The 21,626-nt window shown below is 38.1% G+C and overlaps 1 protein-coding gene across 6 annotated transcripts in view; it reads left to right on the forward strand.

Annotated features, from left to right (window-relative positions):
* Nucleotides 1-21,626, forward strand: part of LOC100870258 (uncharacterized) — a 304,187-nt gene that overhangs the window by 218,358 nt on the left and 64,203 nt on the right. For all 6 annotated transcript variants that reach the window (XM_086916167.1, XM_086916166.1, XM_086916168.1 and 3 more), the window contains 3 exons: nucleotides 6,455-6,593; nucleotides 7,479-7,543; nucleotides 14,579-14,830. In XM_086916167.1, coding sequence (XP_086772293.1) covers nucleotides 6,455-6,593; nucleotides 7,479-7,543; nucleotides 14,579-14,830 — 456 coding nt within the window. The remainder of the gene's footprint in view (nucleotides 1-6,454; nucleotides 6,594-7,478; nucleotides 7,544-14,578; nucleotides 14,831-21,626) is intronic.

Here is a 21,626-nt window from a genome sequence, read left to right on the forward strand (position 1 = left end):
CCTGCGTGGCTGTAATTTACCCCCAAAAATGGCCCACGACAAAATACAACACCCTCCTCTTCCCTTCCCCTCCCCTCCCCGCCGTCGAGAAAGTCACGCGGCCGGAGATTTCTTGATCAAGACGAGGTTCGCGCGATCTTCCATCAATCTTCGAGGTGTTGGAAAAATCTGTCTCGCGGGGAAATCGTGGGTGGCGCCGCTCAAAAGCCTCGCGATCCCATTATTGTCCTCGAGGAGGTAGGTGGCGCGAGTGTGTTCTTCTATACGCACGCGGAAGAATAGCGCATAGCGGAGGAGTGGTTGATCTCTTTGGAAAATTGAAATCCATATCCGAGGAGGATATGGATTTAATTTTCGATCGAGAATCGCGGAAAGAGAAGAAATCGAGTTTTTGCTGGCTCGATTGAACGTTTATTCAATTTTGTTCGAACGAATATGGTGCGTATAGGTTATGTTCGGTTCTTAATCGGTTCGCTACGTGAAAGAGAATAGATTTTGTCGATGTATTTTATTGTTTATACGTTTGTACGATTGTTAATTTGAATCTTGTGTATTTTTTTTAATTTTGCGTATATTATATAATTGTAGGATTTCTAGGATTTGAATATATGCGATTTTCTAACCTCACTTTCGAGATCAAAAACTATTTGAAATATTAAAGGCAAATTTTTTTTTTTTTGTTTTTTTTTCCATACCTTTGCATTTCAAAGATATCATCGTAAATACATTATTTACATCCTTTCCATCGAAATGATCCACCACAACTCCATCGAAAATCGCTGAATTGAAATCTTGTATTTTTACAAAAAAAAAAAGAAAAAAAGAAAGATCGAATAATCGAGAAAGAAAAGAAAATGGAGAGAAAGAGAGAAGACCTATTCGTCGGATCGTGCAGAGTTTCGAGGGGTTGAAATCGATAGCAGGTGGTCCCTGGAGCTACTACCTGCACCCCTTCGCCCTTTTCGGCTGGCGTCTCACCAACCACCACCAGGCATTTATTTATTTCCATGCGGTTCGAATGCCGCGACTTGCCTCTCCTGCTTTTCGACGTGGCTGTAAAGAGGAAGGGAGTATGAGCCCTTTTCATATTGTCCAGCTTTCGCTGTTCGTCGCGTTGAAAATGAACGTCGATATATTCTACTTTAAAAAGAAAAAGAAAAAAGAAAAGTAAAAAAGTAAGGTGATGTGGAAAATTTAGCATTAGCTCGGTCGATAAAGCAGCGTTTGCATTTTTTGGTCGAACAACTGGGTTGATCGATCCCAAATTCGTTCCACTGTGCAAACATAGTATTAAGTTGAAACGATTGTTCGATCAAAATTTGGTTTACGTTTGCATTTGGGCAACTTTTAGTCGGTCAAGCGATTCGATCAACTTCGAATCTAATATAACATTCCCAATAAAAGTTGCGTTTAACGATAAGTATAATCTTGTAGTTGAACTGTCAGATCTTCTAAAAATGTACCAGCTCCATTGATAAGTCGTCTCGAATTGGATTGATAATTCGGCCGAAAGTTACTTAACGTGAACAAGGTACTGACACTTTTATAGATATCTAAACGAAAACTGATATTAATTCAGAAACGCTGTTGACGATCGAGGAAACAAAGAATTTGAAAAAGTCAATTTGCTTTGGTAATTTTAATATCAACCAACTTTTAGGTTAGGATTTTTCGATCCTAACCTAAAAATTTGACCAAAAGAATGCTTGATGCAAACGCGGCTTTTCAGTTTTTTTCAAATTTAATCGAGCAAAGGAGTCACTCCATCGTCAAATCTATCAATTATACTCTATTTTCGATCCGATCGTTAATATAAACGAACGCTTGAAATCCTCGATCTCTGATTGACCGACCGGGTCTCAAATCGATCGTTCGATCAAAAGTTTGTCTAAACGGCTCAATCGTTCGACGATTCGTTTTTCAATCGGGCGGCGAAAACCGGACAATGCGGAAAAGGCTCAAAGGGTGGATGGAGGGTGGATGGAGAGGGGAGGGGGATGAGCCCCACGCGTGATTCACTCGTAAAATCCGCGGGCGAGACTCGAAATCCGTAATCACAGTTCGCACCACCAGCTATGCAGGATCTCACCCCATCCGACAGAAGGGGTGCGAGCCACCCCTGTCTCCTTCGAACGGAACGAGAGGGGAGAAAAAAAACGGGGGCGAACATTTCGCGGTGGCTCTTTTCTTCTCGTTCTGCCACGAAATCGAATCTTCCCTCTCTCTCTCTCTCTCTCTCTCTCTCTTCCTCTCTCTCTCTCTCCTTGTTGTTTTTCATGTTTCGATCTGTTTCTCTATCTCTCGTCTCTCGTCTCTCACCCTCGCTTGGAAGGGCTTTTCGATTTCCGTTAACGATAAGAACTTGGGATTGCGCATAAATGTCCTCGTTTTTCTTCGCGGTTTAATTCTTTCTCGATGGGGCAGTGACGGCGTATTCCTGTTTATTCTTGAATCGAAAAATTGTAGTAGTTATTGAACTTTTAAGAACAAAAATGGTACGGAATGGTACGGTAATACGTTGATCGTTATTGAAGAGATCTGTTTGAGGTTATGTTTGCTTGAGTTAAGAGTTACCAGATGGCGTTGTCGAATTCAATATGGAAGATACACGTATTTTGCGTTGTGTCATTATCAATGATTAAAAATTTATTTTGATTTTTCTAAATTTTGGAATTTAAATTAAGCGATGACCAATGGCAATATAATAATTTATATTGAATAAATGTAATAAAAGTATATTTAATGAAATTAACAATTTATATGATATGTAATAAAATTTATATGATTACACCTGATATAATTCAATAATCTCACGCTTAAAACTATGAAACTATATAAAATTAACGAATACCCAGTAACTTGTAGATATTATTCTAATGTATTCCAATGCATTCCGTCAAAGATGAGAAGAAAAATTGTTTCCCCTTCGCGAAACACGATTTAATACTTGGCGGGTGTGTAACGAAAGTCTGAAAGGTGTACTCTCCCCTTCCAGGCGTGGCTCGCTGAAAAAACTTTCGAAAATGACAGGCGTCAATATCAGCGTCCCCTTTTGACGATAAGTAACGGCAGGCGGGAACTCTTAAAACGTTTCCTTCGCGTTTTATTATTCTATCAACGTCCCTCCGGGCGAAAGTGGGCCCCCTCCCCCCCCCCCAAAAAAAAAGAGGGGAATAAATTTTTTATATTTTTATTTCGTATTAAAACCGAAGAGACAACTGCTTTATCGACCGAGGACGAGTTACGAAACGCTCTATTAAAAGAGGAAAAATGAAATGAGGGGAAAGAGAGAAAGAGAGAGAGAGAGAGAGAGAGAAGGAACGTGTCGTCAAAGAAGCATCCAATTCGATTATTTTCTCTGCTCGTAGTGTCGCTGCTCGTTCCAAGCAAGCTCGATCTTACAACGAAGAGGAACAAAGAGAGAAAGAGGGAGAGAGAGAAATAGAGATAGATAAGAAAGCAGAGAGAAAGAGAGGGATAAACAGATATAGAAGCAGAAGCATGAAAGAGAGAGAGAGAGAGAGAGAGAGGGGCGAGAACGATTTCCACAATTAGATGAATCAACACTCCAGCACGATGACGGGGTGACGACAATAACAGCTTTTATTTACGCAGCTTTTACTTAAAGATGCGACTGGAAAATGTCCTTGCTATTCGTTTCCACCTTGGAATAATATTTTTCTTTTTCTCCCTTCGTTCAGGCCCGGAACGAAATCTAATTAACCCTTCATTAAGAGTCACGCAACCCCCCATCATCGTTTATTTATTTATACCTTGAGGTTTCCTTTTTTTTTTTTTTTCTTTTTCAATCCAGGTAATTATGACGTAGAATCAACCGAGGTTAACTTATTTCATTAAGGCAACGAGGATTGATTCGTTTGTAGAGTCCTTGCTTTATTGCGAGATTCATTCACTTCATTCTGTCGAGCAATAAGATTTTGTTAATTTTTCCTCTTTCTTTGAAACTCGAATTATCGTGCCATTTGCAAATTGTGGATACTTTGTAATCGTGTTAATTATGTATTTTTGTAGATAATGAAATTATGAATAGAAGAGAAAATTATGTGTTCTAAAATTGGAGAGGTGATTCTTTAGGACAAAATAAGACGAAAATCAAGAAAATTTTATTTTCGACTTCGTTTTTTAGTTATTAACAATTGAAAATAGATGGAATTATCTACAAGTGTGATTTTCAATAACTAAAAACTAAATCGAACATGGAATTTTCTTATTCTTGATTTTCGGCTTATTTTGATTTGAAGAATTACCTTGGATATTTTCTAATATTATTTTCTATAAACACTTTTATATTCACGGCTTCTATTTAATTCTATTTAATTATTAAATTTATTTAAAATTTCAATCTTCTATGCAAACGATTCGAATAATAACGTTCAAAGTAATTTTGATGCTTCACTCGCTATATATTTTTCATCCCTTGTTTATCTGTTTTCCAGTTTTATCGATATTTTCTGCATTTTATTTTTGATATTTGCCTTTTTTTTTTCTTTTTTATTCGACGATTAGATAATTTATAGAGAATGGGATACTTTTGAAAGATTTATTTTATTTGCGTCTGATTCAAATGTCGTGAATTCAAATGAGTGCAAGAGAAATTTTATATGTAAGGAATGAAAAAAGAAAATTTGAATCCGGATTCTCAGATACAAATCTGGTTATTCGAGTATTCAAGTATTCGGATTCAAATCTGAATATTTGAGCACTCAATATCGGATGATCGAATACTTAAATTTCCACAAAAGTCCAAATATTCGAATATTCTTAAACTTAAATATTCAAATCCAAACATTCGAACATTTAAATTTGGATATTCTATTCAAATTCAAATCTGAATGATCGAATATTCGAGTTCAACTCAAATATATTCGAATATTCGAATTTAAATTTGAATATTCTACTCAGATTCAAGATTCAAATCTCTATATTCAGATTCAAATTTAAATATTCTATTCAAATTTAAATTTGAATGTTCTACTTAGATTCAAACCTGAATGATCGAATATATTCAATTCCAAATATTCAGATTCAAATTTGGATATTCTACTCAGATTCAAGATTCAAGTCTCTATATTCAGATTCAAATTTAAATATTCTATTCAAATTTAAATTTGAATGCTCTACTTAGATTCAAACCTGAATGATCGAATATATTCAATTCCAAATATTCAGATTCAAATTTGGATATTCTACTCAGATTCAAGATTCAAATCTCTATATTCAGATTCAAATTTAAATATTCTATTCAAATTTAAATTTGAATGCTCTACTTAGATTCAAACCTGAATGATCGAATATATTCAATTCCAAATATTCAGATTCAAATTTGGATATTCTACTCAGATTCAAGATTCAAGTCTAAATATTCAGATTCAAATTTAAATATTCTATTCAGATTCAAAATTGGATATTCTACTCAGATTTAAATTTGAATGCTCTATTTAGATTCAAACCTGAATGATCGAATATATTCAATTCCAAATATTCAGATTCAAATTTGGATATTCTACTCAGATTCAAGATTCAAGTCTAAATATTCAGATTCAAAATTGGATATTCTACTCAGATCTGAATTTGAATGCTCTACTTAGATTCAAAGCTGAATGATCGAATATTCAAATTCAAATTTGAATATTCTACTCAGATTCAAATGATCCAATACACGAATTCAAATTCCAGACCCCCATCACAAATTCTGATTAGCCAGCAAACATTCCAAGCCGATATCCACCGCACAATCCACAAGGATCCAATTCTTTCTCCAATTCGTTCCAATTTCCACGAAGAAGAAAATGATCCATCGAGCCCTGACCCGATAAACTATTATAATTCCTCTCAAACGAATCGGTACAAAGGATACACGTATCGAATCCGCGAGGAAAAATGGATCTACGGATCTCGATACGAGTGTGCAGCAGCACAGAGCAGTCAGGTGGTCCATCCAGCGACGAGGGAAAGGAACGATGCACGAGGGACATCGGGCATGGTTTCGATTATCGTCGATAACTCGGCTCCCTTTCCAAGCTATGGCTCTAGTTCCCGGAAATTCGCTTCACCTTCCCCCCAGGATTATCCCGTCCGGGAAATTCCTATCTCGACGCCATGCTTATGCTCAACCCTTATTTTCGATGATTCCACGTCCACGGTTCCTTGCTCCTTTGTCTTCGAGCTCCTCCCCACTTGTCTCGAATTATACACAAATATTCCAAGAGAATATTCCGTTTTTCTTCCTTTCTTCTCGTTCAAAAGAGGAATATCTTTTATAAATAATAAAATATTAGTATTTCTTGCTATATATCTATATGGATCAATTCGTTTAGCTATGAACGGTCGTGCATTTGTGTGCAATTTTTCAAGATGCAATTATATCTCTCGATATAATTTTGTGAATATCGAAAACTTTGTAACTTTGGTTTCTTCTTGCCTCTCGTTTCAGAATGCACGTTTCCGCCAAAGTGGGAGGGCACCTGGTTTCAAAGTGGAGTCAGACAACCGATCGTGATCTCCAGGAATGAATTGTCAAGCAAGGGCAGGTGCCTGCACAACGAGGGCGACAAATTCCTTCTGGTCGACCAGTGAGTACATCTACTTTTCGCCGAATATCGTAGCAATAATTCGTATATACAATAATAATAATAATACAAAGGATTATTTCGTACTAAAAATTCCATACTGAAAACGGACCACTAACCACCCTAACCAATCGCGTTAAAAGCGAATTCGAAACTTCGGAGGGGGCTCGATCGATCATCGAGCGAGTCACGCCGAAAATCACGGGGACTCGAAGTTAAATCCAGAAACGGAAGTTTCGTGGAATGTCAACTCGTTAGAAAGAGGCGACGTCCGGGGGATTCGAGTGTAATACGTTCGAAAGTTTCGTCTGGTAGGGATTAAGAGGGGTGGGGAGGGTGGGGGTTGCAGTTGTTTCTTCGTGCACGTGAAGGAAGTTCACGTGGAGATTTTCGAGATAAAAAGGAGGGGGAGGAGGGGGAGGGAGAGGGAGGGGAAAAAACGCGTTTTAAGAAATATTTAACGTTATAAATATAATACTGTTCAGCATTCCTGTTTTTATTAACGAAATAATTAAAATCTGAAAAAGCTTGTTTCTCGAAGATATTTCGAAAATTAATCCCATATGTGGAGCATGATTGATAGATAATGATAAAATGTGTCGTATCATCTGTTTAAAGATGATGTTCAAAATGATACACGGATCCAAAATCTCGTCTCGAAGAAAGCGAGTATTAATTCGGTCAATTGTCCCATCCAAAATCCCTCCTCGTTAAGACGCCCTTCCTTCCCGCCAACGCCGTCTTAACGAGAAGCGAAATTCGAAAACAACGAGCTTCTCTCCGAAAGAAAGAAAAAAGAAAGCGGAAGAGAAAGCGTTCTAATTCCAACGAGCGATATCGAATCGAGAAGGTTGAATAAGAGAGACCCTCTCTGTTTCTCTGTTCCAGAAAATCCTGCTACCGTTGCGTCGTCATTCACGAGAAGCACTCGAACGTCCTCCAGTACAAAGAAAGTAAGTACAATCCCGAAAGAACGTTGGAAGATGCCTTTCTCCTTCTCTCTCACTCTCTCGCTTCTTCCTTCCTTCCTTGTCTCTAACTCCTCCTTCGCCAGATGTCGTTGTTGTCCACGAATAGCCCCTGGCCTCCTAATAGCCGTTGTTTCGCGCTGATCGATAACGATTTCCCGGGGAAATCCATTCATTAATTAGAATGCCGATCGGTAATTAAAAAGCTCGAAGATGACGATGGAGGAAGGTCGAGGAATAATTCTCGAGGAAGAAGTTAACGACTTTCGTCGTCCCGTTTATGAAAACGAGTGGATGGGAGGGAGGGAGACGAAACACCGATGGCTCTGCTAATTCGAAAGAGGGGGGCGCTTCCCTCGTTTGCGATGGAAAAGAAATGCTCGAGTGCTCCTTGGATTCCATCAGCCTCTCCCGTTAATACGCCTCCAATGGAAATACGAATCGAACTTTCTGGGACTGGTGATAATGGGGTGGGGGGAGGAGATATTTATCCATTATCGTTTCGCAGATTATACAGGCACTCGCCGAGAAACCGTTTTAAAACCGATTTTAAAACTGGTTTCTTTAGGTTATTGAAATTATTCGAAATAATACTATTTAGAGAAATTAAAGACTACGAATAATTGCGTAGATTTATTGGACAAAGAGCCATGTAAATGATATATGGCGATACTAGCGCCACGTAACCAATAACTACCCAGGCTATTATACGTATTCACTTCTCTCTAATAATTCAAAATATTTCGTCGATTCTTAACGCGAAATTAACTCGATCCTCACGATTTATGATTGCGTCCAACTTTCAAAATTTCCCAGAAAGAATTCCCTCGAGGATAAAGAGGGATACGAATAAACTTGCCATTTGTTTACGCACTCAAAAAAAAAAAAAAAACTCTCAAAGCTCAAAATTTCGACGGGAAGGATTCTCACGAAAGTCGTTGAATCTCGAATCGAGGAAGGAGGGGAAGGGGTCTGCTTTGAAGCGACGTGCTCGTTCGAAGGGCGCTTTTACCCCGGTCCAGGATCGCGCAACGAAGTTTCCTGATAATTCTATTCACCCCAACTCATGGCTCATAGACGGATACCAACCTCTTTTTTTTTTTTCTCTCCAAACCCGCCAACGACACTTTGATCCTTCGACTGTGGTCGTAAGTGATGCGCTTCGCGGAAAGGGGAAACGAGTGGAGGGGGTGGACAGACCGGGATAGTAAATATGGATCCGGATAAAAAATGGGTTAGGCGAAAAGCACGGTACTGGTTTGCTCAAACGATACGATCTCTCGTTTATTCGACGAGTGAAATTTTGCGTATAATAGTTCGTGATTTTTCTTTTAAAGATTCCAATGGTACAAATTCTTTGTCGACGCTGCCAAGTCAGAAAAAATACGTATATATTAATCGAATTTTGTGATGCTCTCTGCATAAACAAATGAATCGTTTTGAGAAGGAAAAATTTTAATTTTTCTACATCAAGACTGACCGATTTAAGAATGATTTCAATACCAGTTGAAAACCGGTTCCAAATACACTGTGCCGCCCATTGTTCGACCACAAAACACCGACCCGGCTATGATTATTCGGGGGACAAACGAATTTGAAGCGACCTATATGGAGGACGAAGAGAAAGGAACAGCGTTGGCAGGTGGAGTTTGGCACTCGAGCCAAATCCAGAAGGGGAAAGGAGAGGAGTGGATCTGTCGTATAGGATGTTCGTACGAGATGAATAGGGAATATAAAGCGTGACACGTTACACAAACAAAGAGCAAAATTTGGTGAAATCCGAGAGTAAAGACGGATTAAATATCGTAGGACCAAGTCGAATTGGCTTGGATTTTAATATCGAACGTGTTCCAAACTTTTGACCTTTATTTTCCGCTACCCGCGCCTCTAAAAAATTAAAAATCATGCATAATTCATAATTTAATACACATTTCTCGTATATGTGGATTGGAATATCTATTAAACGTGTCTCCGATCAATCTCATTAACGTTATTTTCCTATTATTCCATCTTTATCTCTATCAGATGAGACTGTCTCACTTCTACAAAACACTTGCCTTTAAATTTTCCAATCCCATTTCGTTCGAACACCCTGTATATGACGAAAAAAAAAAGAAAAAAGAACAGAACGCTCTGCTGTCTCGCGTCCGCATTTTTCGACGATTTGTCAAAATCCCTCGGGCCCTTCTCCCTATCTCCTTCTCACTCCTTTTTCCCTCCTTTTTTATCGGATTTTAATCTGCATAGCGTCACATCGGTTGGCTGCAGGCTGCATTCGGACCAGAGGCAACTGGCGGAGCCACAGTAAATGTATGTGGGTCACCTCGTGTAGAAAAAGGATAGAAAGCGGTACGACGTTAGACAATGACGCAAGAATCGAGAAAGGGCTTGCCTGCAACTAAACGAATTCAGACTCCCTCTTGATCACTGTCTGATACATTAGGGGAAACTGTTTGAAAACGAGACGTTTGCGAAAGAGGAAGAAGAGAAAAGTTTCGAGATCGTCCCGCTTATTTGTCCAAAGAATCACGTCGTCGTTTCGAAAATGTCCGATTACGGGATCTTGGGGAAAAAGTAGGACGAATCATGGAGGGGATCTTTAGCCTGAAGGAGTTTTGAAAAGTCGAACGATTGTTGTTGCGCCTCCTCTTTCCCTGACCTGACTTCTTGTTCGATTGTCGAGAGAGAGAGAGAGAGCAGCGTTTTCAAACCTTTGTTCTTGCAACCAATGTCTCCGGACTGGAACGAAATGCTCGTGTCTTGCCTAAACCGAAGCTAACGAATTTTTCAACTCGTCCGTTTCGCGTTTGTTCTAATTTAAAAAATTTTAATTAACGTTTTAGTTCCCTTTGTACCGTTGGGGAAAAGTTAATTTAAAAAATAGATAGAGTTTTGCTCGATATTGAATCCTCATAATTGGTTAGATTGATAGTTTCCATCTATGATGGGCCAATTACTTCGTTTCCAGAAACATAACCTCACTTTACGATAAGCAAACAGACCAACACGATAATTGAAGCACTTACGGACTTCCACCGAGCCATAACCTTACTTTTTGATAAGCGATCAATGTATGCAACGCGATATTTAATACTCGTAATATCCAAGCTATAACTTGCTCGCGTGCTTTACTTTTCATTTCCATCGTTACCCTATGACTTGTTATAGAAAAGAAAAAAATTCAAAACGGCGTAACCTAACCTCAAAAACCAGAGGCCAAGATGATAAAGTTTCCAAGTCAAAGGGGCATGGCATCGTTTCGATAATGCGAAAAATAATAGGAATAATAATGATAAAAAAAGAGGAAGAAGTATTGTGCAAAGAGCGTCGCTCGATTTGCCTCGAGCACGCCCGCCGCGTTCTCCAGTTGTTCGTTAAAAAAGTTAAAACCGCCCTCCCCCAGTTTCTCCGTGTTTCACCCCTCGCTCATTAACTAAACATACGCGAAATAAAAGCGTAATTTGCGATTCGCGCGCGCGCGCGCGAGTCGACTGGAAAGACTTTAACAAGCACTCGTTGCGTTGGTTGGCAGGCCTGGTTCGTCGAGAAAGTTTAAGAGGCGGAATTACTGTCAGCCGCGGAAAGCGCGCGCTTTAAATTTAATTGGCCGCGCGCTCGGTGGATAAGGAAGGGTTCGCGCCAGATTTTAATTTGGAATAAACACGGGATCGCACTTTTTCCCTTTTAACACCGAAATTCGTTCAACTGTTAAAGAGTGTAGAAACTTATGAAATTATAGGTAAAAGGAGAATGGGTATGATGTAAAATTAATTAATAAAATTGTCACGTACACGTATAGAAATTAATTTTTTTCATAATAATTATCTATCGTATAATGCATTGGTTAATTTTAACGATTTTCCAAATAACATCCCATTTGTGAACATTTTTATTTTCGATAAATTTTTATTTTTTTCAATTTAATTGGAGTAAATATTCGTTTTTTTTTTATTCGTTATTAAATAAAATGTACTCGATCCTGAATGAATATTTTATTTTTTCGCAAAATAATTTGATTATAACGGTTAAGCATAACGTGTTTGTTTTCTTCTTTGTGAAAAGTGAATCAACGTGAAATGTCGATCGTTGAAATAAATTGTTGAACGAAGTGTTGAAAGTGTTGAAGATGATGAAATTATTAATTACATACGTAATTTAAATTATTTTAATCTTGAATATATTATAGTAATTGGTCAAATAAATAAAAACTATTGCAATAAAACATCTTGCTATCTACTTGTTACATGAATAAACATTTTAACGAATTTATTTTTCATTAAAAGAAAAACTATACGCTTTAAAAATTACATTCTATCCAGCTTTGTGAGAAAAGCCACCGTCTTTTAGATATTAATTTCCATACCTTTTTTAGACCTTTGTCATCGAGTATTTTTCAAGTGTTGGCAACGTTCGGAGGGTTGGAGGACAGGAAGGAGTTAGGGGGACACGATGGTCGAATTCATTTTAATTTCGTTAACACGGCCCTCTTTCGTTTACCTTTGCGATTCGTGACAAAGGAAAATAAAGCGTGACTGATTAATCAGTGGGACATACCTTCGTATTAATTATGTTGAAACGGTGGCAATTTCGTGAGTGGAAGAAGGGAAGTCGATTCTAATAACGAATAAATGACGATGAAAATTTGAGGCGGACACACGGGAGCAAAAAAAAAAAAAAAAAAAAAAAGAAAAAGAAAAAAAGGATGACACGAAGTCGACGTTCACGCGAGAATAAATAAATAAATGAGTCGACAGGAAAAATAACAGGGAAGTTGGAAACAGAAGGAAGACACGACATTGCACTTTTTCCATTTCCAACCTTTGAAAATTACATCTGCCTACGTTCTTGTCCCCGACTTTTCCTTCCCTCTTCTCCATTTTCTCTCGTTTTTTTTTCTTTTCCCTTTTTTGTTTTTACGACAGTTGTCAAACGTCGTAAGGTTACGTGTATTTGTCTAAATATGTTCGAACATATGTGATAAAAAGAAAACCAAATATAAAAAAAATATAGAACAGAGTACGATAAAAAAGTATAAAGAATAGAGTATACGTTCGTTCGTTCGAATAATTTCTTAGAATATAGTATAGAGAATACGCAAAAGTGTACAGAATAGACTATATATAATACGTATGCGATAAGAGACATAGGGTATAGAAAAATATAGAAATATATAGAATATAGTATATAGAAAGAAGTATAGAGAATGGAGTATATATTCTGGAATAGAATTGTGGACAAATATTCGTGATAATTGTTCCTTCGTGAGAGTGAGAGGGAGAGAGAGGTCCGATCGATAATTTCACATTCTCGAAATATTTTCCATCAATTTCGGCAATGATCGTAAATCCGGAGGTGAAAAACCGGAAATGTTCGAAACGACAAAAATTCAGTATTCGAATCACGATTGATGGAGAGTTACGATATATTACGCGTAAAACGTTCGCGGGGAGAAATCGATGGTTCTTTTGAAAATACAATCCTACGTCGTCATAAACTGCTATAAAAACGATGCAGGATCGGTCTGGAAGATAAACGACACCGGAGCGAGGAGGAAAGACAATGAAACGGTCATTGGCAGCGATTTAATGGTTTCCAACCCCCGTTGATATTTTTCTTTTCTTTTTCCCGCCCCTTTCTTTCTCTCTCTCTCTCTCTTTTTTTTTCTTTTTCCCTTCCCCTGGGATATTGTCGCGTGAGCGATTTCCACGCGTGTTAGAAAGAGAAAAAAGAAAAGGAGGAAGGAATGTCTGTCATTGTTGGCAGAACCGATTGGAACGATTCATTCGTGTTTACGATTCACGGTGAAATCGAATTCACCTCTGCGTAGCTTGAAAACACTCTCTCGAAAATTATGAAAAATACAAATCGAGAATAACACTTTGAAGTTTTATTCGAAGGATAAGGTAAAAAAGATGGAAAAGAATCGAGAAAATTAAAAATTAATTTCAATACAACGTGGAAATGTAATGTTATGACAAGGGAAGAATAATATTATTTTAATTTATTTTTAACACGATAATGACAATTGGCTTTTTTGATAGGATATAGGATTTTTCTTTCTCTTATTACATTTCATCGTCTCGATAATATACTCCCTCCTAGTAGATATAAAATCTTTGAAAAAACAGATTTGTTATCTCTGATTTAAAAGAGAAAAAAAGAAAGACAGAGAGAGAGAGAGAGAGAGAGAGAGAGAGAGAGAGAGAGAGAAAAGAAGCTTGGATAGTCGATCCTATTTTTCTCGAGCCATGGCAACACCTGCGCGTGGAAAAGTTGCGTCCCAATGCTAGCGCCACTTTTCCAACCGGAAAGAAAGAAATCGCCGAGAATATCCTCGGTTAAAGTTACTCCCGGCCATGAACTTCCTACTCAAAAAGATTCGTCATCGTCTGCAATATCCCCCTCCACCAGGCCCGACTTCCTGTCACCCTCTGCCTGTACACGAAAAGAACTTATGGCTGTTCGACGAAAGTTAATGCATCCTCGTGTCGCGTACACGTGACTAGATGCCGCTCTAGACTTGTTGTCGAACTACACGTACTTTGTACACATACAAATATCAGTAGTGAAGAAAAGAAGCAAGAAAGAAGCAAGAAAAAATTTGATGTCTCTCTTGAAAGATTAAGAAGGAGCCATAGACATATACTGAACTTACAGCGATACTAGCGCCACTTGACTATTAACTAACGCCTAATATACAACTCTTGTAAGTAGTGAAGAAAAGAAGCAAGAAAGTATTTGATGGCTCTCTTGAAAGATTAGGAAATCGAAGGAGCCATGGACATGTACTGAACTTATAGCGATACTAGCGCCACTTGACTATTAACTAACGCCTAATATACAATCCTCGTAAATTTATTTATTTATCCATTTAATTATTCCTTTTACTTTACCACTTTTCGAATTTATCCTCGAAAGGGGATAGGGAAATTAGAAAAATAAAGTAGACTTTGAAGGAATAATAATTTTAATCGAAAGCGATATCTAAGATTAATTTTAAGTTTTCATCGATCGTTACAGCTTACTGCCACAGCAGAAACTCCCTGTCATCGCTGTGCTCGTACATCACAGGAGATGCCTTGCTCTATTCGATGTTCCGGGAGGAGGCGATACCCGTGCCCTGCCCTTTTCGTGGACCCATGACGTTCTCGTACAACCGTGGTCACGGGACCTGCTCTGTGCCAGTCAGCAATGTCGACACCTGCACCGATGATAGCAGACTGCTGTTCAGATACCAGGCGTGCCCCGACATATCGGCTTCCGAGAGCGCAGGTAAGCTCTCTCTTATTATAGAATATTGCACTTTGGTGCTCTATAGATTTAATAGATTCTCGATACTGTTCTCGAGGATGAGAAATTAGCCATCCGACCAACTTTTCGATATTACAACTAACGCGGTATATAGCTTATACTTCGTACGAATAGAGTATATCATATATAGTAGCCTATATAGGTTTAACAAGTAATAAGCACGGTACGGTATTAAGTAAGTTATAATGCGATATTAATATAGCATTGTACGGTAGTTTAATAACATAATCGTCTACTCTATATCAATATTTTATCGATTCTATTCTTTTAATATTCTATTCAATAATATAACCTCATTTGCATTCTTTATCACGATTTCGTAGATTCGTAAATTGAAATTAATAAAAAAAAATAGCACGTTGGATTTACAATTAATTGAAATAATTGCAATGAAACGATTAACGTAATATGATTAATTAGTCCCTTTTACCCAGATTTAAATTAATAAATAATCGACATTCTCGAGTGAAACCAATCGTTTCGAATGAAAACTTATCTCTGCATTCGCGATTAATCTTTCTCGAAATGGATCCGTTCAATGACCGCTTAAACATCCCCTCCACGGGTTAAGGGATGAATATTAAACGACTCTTTGGATGAACGACATTTATAATCCCAACCCCCCCCCCCCCTTTTCGAAATCGTCACACTTAAGAAACTATGATTCGGGGGTTGGACACGGGGGGGCAGACACTCGAAACTTTCGAATCCTTCTTCCTCCTCCCCCACCTCCTCCTGTGAGCTCGATTAATGGTTCAAAGGGTCAGGGGTCGGGCACCGATTAGACGTGATTTTCGCCCCCGTGCATTCGTTAGTCGTGGCCCGGAGCTCGATTTCCGGTGAAGGGGGGAGGCGGCCATCCGCCATTAAACGCACATCCGATAAGGGAGGGGAGCTAACGATTTCTGTGGTGGAAAATTAAACGGAAGGACGGGCAGGAAAAACGATAAGTCGACGACACGTCGAACTTGTCACGTTCCTATCTTATCGGGGATGTCTTGCCGAGGATTCTGTAAGAACGTTGACGTTAACCGTGACACATTCTCGGTCTATATATTGCATCAAGCTTTTAAAAATTATCTTAACCGTTTAAGAGGTTATGTCGCGCCTATATTAAGTAAATTGCGTTTGTTAAAAGTATTATTATAATAAAATATTATGCGAATCAATACCGAATTGAATAGAGATCTTGTCGAGGATTTGAAAATTCGACTCCTATTAAATCCTTGAGAGGTTATGTTGCACATATTTGTCAACATATATTAATAGAGTTATTAGTAAATTGTGAACGTTTATAAAAGCGTTGCAATAAAAAATCTTGTTAAGAATTTAGAAAGATTAAAAAGTCTGATATTATTTTAAAATTTTAATTCGAGACGTTAAATCCTTGAAAGGTTATGTTGCACATATTTGTCAACGTATATTAATAGAGTTATTAGTAAATTGTGAACGTTTATAAAAGCGTTGCAATAAAAAATCTTGTTAAGAATTTAGAAAGATTAAAAAGTCTGATATTATTTTAAAATTTTAATTCGAGACGTTAAATCCTTGAGAGGTTATGTTGCACAACGTATATTATAGAGTTATTAGTCAACGTATATTAATAGAGTTATTAGTAAATTGTGAACGTTTATAAAAATATTGTAATAAAAGATCTTGTCAAGAGGATTTAAAAAGTCTGATATTATTTTAAAATTTTAATTCGAAATGTTAAATGCTTGAGAGATTATGTTGCACGTATTTGTCAACGTATATTAATAGAGTTATTAGTAAATTGTGAACGTTTATAAAAGCGTTGCAATAAAAAATCTTGTTATGAATTTAGAAAGATTAAAAAGTCTGATATTATTTTAAAATTTTAATTCGAGACGAGTTAAATCTTTGAGAGAATTTGTGAAAGTATTATATTACACATATTTATGAATATTAAATATACAGATGTTATCGAGGATTTGACAAGCCCGATATTATTTTGAAATAATCTTAACCCTTTGAATTGTTTATATCGTATATATTATTGTTGCTTATTTATTAAAAAAATGAATTTAATGAATCATTCATAAGAAATCATTTTTGCATGATATAACGCAATAAGAAAATTCTCTCATTCGTCATTATGAAATCTATTCTGGTTTTTGATCCTAACTTTCAACGATACTATATTCCCATATCGAGTAAAATTCAACAATGAAATTCTGCATCACTGCGTTAATTCTTTTAATTAAAAAAAAAAAAAAAAAAAAACGACATCAATACCGATAAAAATTCACAAACAACTTTCCCATAATTTAAATAACAATCCTTCTTCCCCGAAATTACCCAAAAAAGCGTCGAAATATTTCGAGCAGCGGGCCGTTTACGAAGCACGTCGTTGGGGAACGAGGGACAGGGTTAAATGGCCGAACGAGCCGAGAATCGTCCCTTTTCACTCCCTAACGAAGCTCCCCCTCCCGGTCGCCGAAACCACGGGACTCGTTTTGCTCCATTTCGACTTCGTTAAACTTTCGTGGCGGGGTTGGATTCTCGATCGAGAGAGAGCCAGGCGCGAACAGTTTTCGAAGGGCCCCTCCATCCCTTTTTCCTATCGAGCCAGGGAGGGGGGAGCAATCTTAATGGACCAACGAACGAACAGACCAAATAACGAATAAGGGAAGTTTCACGGTTGACCGTCTTTGCAGGCAGTTGGCCAAAAATTCAACTATCTCGGTTGTGCAAAATTCTGGTGATGGTTCGAAATGCAGGAAGGAAATTGTTAAGAGACGGGGGCAGTCTGGATCTGGTAATTTGGCGGATAGTATTCGTGTCGTTTACGGGTATATACAGCGTGTCCAGTTCTTGAGCCATAAATGAGAATTATTTGATCGCGAGAAAAGTAATAATTGTTAGGAATTGAATGGTTTCGAGAGAAATCAAATTGTTGAAATTTAATTTAGAGCTTTTTTTTCAAATACAAAAAAAAAAAAAAAAATACAGTATTGAAATTTATCCTGATTAAAACTCTTTTCGTGTTGAACTTTAATTTTGTCGAATATAGAAAGTAAAAGAGGAAGAGTCTCAAAATTCTGCCCTTTTTAAATAATAATAGAAAGATTAATTCATGGACACAGAAAAAACTCATTAAAAAAAAAAAAAAAAGAAAAAATAACGCAACACCTTTGAAATACAATCTAACAACTTGCTCTAAATCATACATACTTTCATCACGAACGTTTTCTCACTCAATTTCGATTCTCGATAGAATAAAATTGGACACCCGGTACGTAGAGTCGGCCGAGGAGAAAAGCTGGATAACCGCGATTTATAAAATGGCAGGGGCACATTTCACGATACGGGATACACAAAGGGATCGATTTAACTTTTGAAAATTCCTCGTGATCGTGATCGACTCGACTCGTGTCCCTGGCTGCCAGAGGAAGACCCGTCTCGTCGGTTACATCCGACCGAAATTGTTTTTATTTTGATGGACATTTTGCGCGAAAACGCTCGACCGTATCGCGTTAAATCGAATTAACCTTCGATGCAAAACACACGCGCGTGGAGGCAAAAAAAAAAAAAAAAAAAAAAAAAAAAAAAAAAAAAAAAACAGAGAACAAGCTAGCACAGATGCTCTTTTAGATCCATCTCTCGCTCGCGTATGATCTCTGTATCGACACGTTTGACGCGGCGAAACACGGATTTCCAAGCTTCGCGAACAAGCCGCGAATGATTTCCACCTGCCACTACTTTTATTCGTAAATTATTCGTGCGGGAAATCGCGAAGAAAAAGTTTTTTTTTACAAACTTGTCACAGAAACGAGGTCGAGGCTTATTTACCCCAGCTTATCATTGAAATTCCCCTAGGATGACGAAGCGAACTAGTAATTTCCACCATTATTTGTTTGCATTAATTGAAGGTACGTGAGGAAAAAAGCACAGGTTGGAAGCACAGTTTCGATCGACAACAGTTCTTCCGGTTATAAATTAATCGGTCGAGTTGACCCCAAGTGACCTCGAAACGCGGTTAATTATCGGGCATTAACGAGACCGTGTTACCGTGAATGAATAGGAAACTTTGACACCTGTTCACGCGTGGGCCTAATATCACGCGTTGCAGCAATGCAATTTCGCGAAATTGTTCGCGTCCCAGCTTTGAGCTCGATGATTCGGGGGATGGTATATAACCCTCGTTATTAAATTGAACGCCTGTTTTCGGAGGAAAGGAAGAGAGGAAGAGTAAACTGTGCGCCGATTGATGCCGGTTAATTCCTTTGTGGAGTGTCGGCCGAAAGCAAATCGTCGGCATAATTCAAACTTAATTAAGTCGGGTTAGGTTAGTTGCGAAATTCATAGGTTTGAACGAGAGTGAAACTTGTTGTCCGTCCAGTGAAAGGATATAATTTGATCGTCGAAACAATAGGAGGCATGTGAATTTCTCGAACGAGTTTTTCCCTGAAAAGAAAGTTTATGTTTTAGAAAATTTTTCGTGGAATCAGCATATAATTAGGCGTATAAATATCCTGAACGTTTTCAACTCTGATCTTTCTCCGTGAAACGAGCTAAATTTTTTTTTTTTTTTTTTTTTTTCAAACGACGCCTCTCGCGTGTTTGCATATAGTGGCGCAAAGTGCCGCGAAATTGTTTTTTCATAGAACGTTGTGCCGGTTGGACGCGCTAGAAAATGCAGCTTTATATATACCCGGTGCGACATAATTTCGGGCGAACAAAAGTTACACGTTCCTTTTTCTCCCCTCGTCGTTTATCGATGTCGAGTGATCCTCGATTTCGATACTACTAGCGCTACTTGTTGTTCTCCCGTGGATATAATGTTCTTTAGATTTACGATAGGATATCGTGGAAATCGTATAAAACAACGTGGCCTGGCCGATTACTCGCGTTACAGATGGAACGATATATCATCCGGTGAATACAGTGCGCATGGAGTGAAAAGTCGCGTGAAAACGAAGCGTGAAAAGCATTAATCAAAGAGGTTGAAAGCTTAGTTCAAAATGAATTGCGAAAAAGCCGGATAGCCGATAATACAACTAAGTCCCCTGTGCCATTTTAACGACTTAACTTGGAACAATAACCAGATTCTCAATCTGTTCGATATTATCTCCGTGTTGGCAGAATTATAATTAAAATTTATAAGAGATTTCTATTCCTTCCCCCCTTTTATATTGAAAATAAAATTAGATTTGTAATTATTCAAGATAAGAATATCGAAAACTCGGTATATGAAAAATCTAAAAATAAAGTTTCGTCCCCTCACGTTCGGAGAAGAAGTCTCCGATACTCGAAACGAAGCCATTCAAAGACAGAGACGACAGAGAGACGAGGATCCAACGAGAAGCGAGATTTCCGCGTGGAAAATGATAGCCCATCCGTTGGAAGTGGGCAAGCTTTGCTAGGTTAGCAAAGAAGGAGGCCATCGATACGAAGAAACCAACAATTATCGGTCCAGATACGGCGGAAGACTCTGGATCCTCGAGAGAGGTCACAGAGGTAAAGAGATCTGTGTTATCGACTGATCTTGTCCCGGATGGACACCTCGATCTTTAACCAGGCAGGCTTTGGGATCTCAGAGGCGCGTATCTAAATCACATCTCGCGGAAAAGTCGGCTTTTCCCTCTCTTTCTCTCCACCACTGCTCCGTCTTTTTCTCGTCTTATCATTCTTCGTTCCTTCTCCCGAGGTAGGAAGCCGGGGCAAAGCTTTTTTGATTCCTGATCCTGAGGACACCGTGAGCAATTTGCGAGGATTCCAGGGGAAAAAGCTCGTTCACCCGGTCCAGATTCCGGAGCATACGCTGTGGAAGCCTCGTTTCATCGAGTTTCCGCGTCGAATTTCATCTTGGATGATAGAGGCGGAGGAGATAGAGAAGGGAATTTTGTTGCCTTTTTCGTATCTATTGATCCATCATGCAGTTTCGTAACAACAAAGCATCGAGCACGAGGTTAAGGCCTTTCCACTGACTGACAGACATTGTTTGCAGACCGTGCCAGTATCATCTTGAAGTTGGATAGAGATGGACGAGCGTCTATTGGCCCCCCCCCCCCCCCGTCTAGCTTCGTAAGAATAAAGCCTCGAATGGGGTTAAGGCCTATTTACATTGGCAGGTATTATCCCAGCAATTGTCCTTTGTACAGTGTCTATAAGACAAAAAAGATGGATGTTGTTAATTCTGCTGCCTTTTTGGTTGAGGCTTATTTGCACTGGCAAACATTGTCTGCAACGTCTCATCCGCATCGTCTTGAAGACAGAATCGGAGGCAGAGATAGAGAAGCCTCCATTGGCCCATATACTTTCGTAAGAATAAAGGTCTATCTGCACTGACACAGACTGTGTGATTCGTCATAGCGAGGCCTTGAATGAGGTTAAGATCAATCTGACAACATCTATTAACAATCGGGCAATGTAATTGGATAATGTTCACTTGGTGATATTTTCATATTTATTTTAATGCTAGCTAAAATATAACCATTGATCTCCACTTTTTGGAAAAATTCTTTATTTTAGCGTCGGTTTCTCGTATAAAGATATTACATATAAATGTCTCGCTAAAATGAAATAATGTCAAGAGAATAAACATTGGAATCAAAACTTTGTTTTCAATCAAAAGATATTACATCAATTATACTTAATTTTACATCCAATACGCATGATCTCAAATAAAATTGAATTGACAAATATTTTAATAAAATGGTCAATCGAGGAATTATTCAAATTTTACCAAAAGAAATATGAATAAGTTGGTGTTTCAGAAAATTATTCCAATGAT

Source organism: Apis florea, unplaced genomic scaffold (assembly GCF_048593485.1).
Source record: "Apis florea isolate Af1SG1 unplaced genomic scaffold, ASM4859348v1 contig_37_pilon, whole genome shotgun sequence".
In the NCBI taxonomy this organism is placed as follows: domain Eukaryota; kingdom Metazoa; phylum Arthropoda; class Insecta; order Hymenoptera; family Apidae; genus Apis; species Apis florea.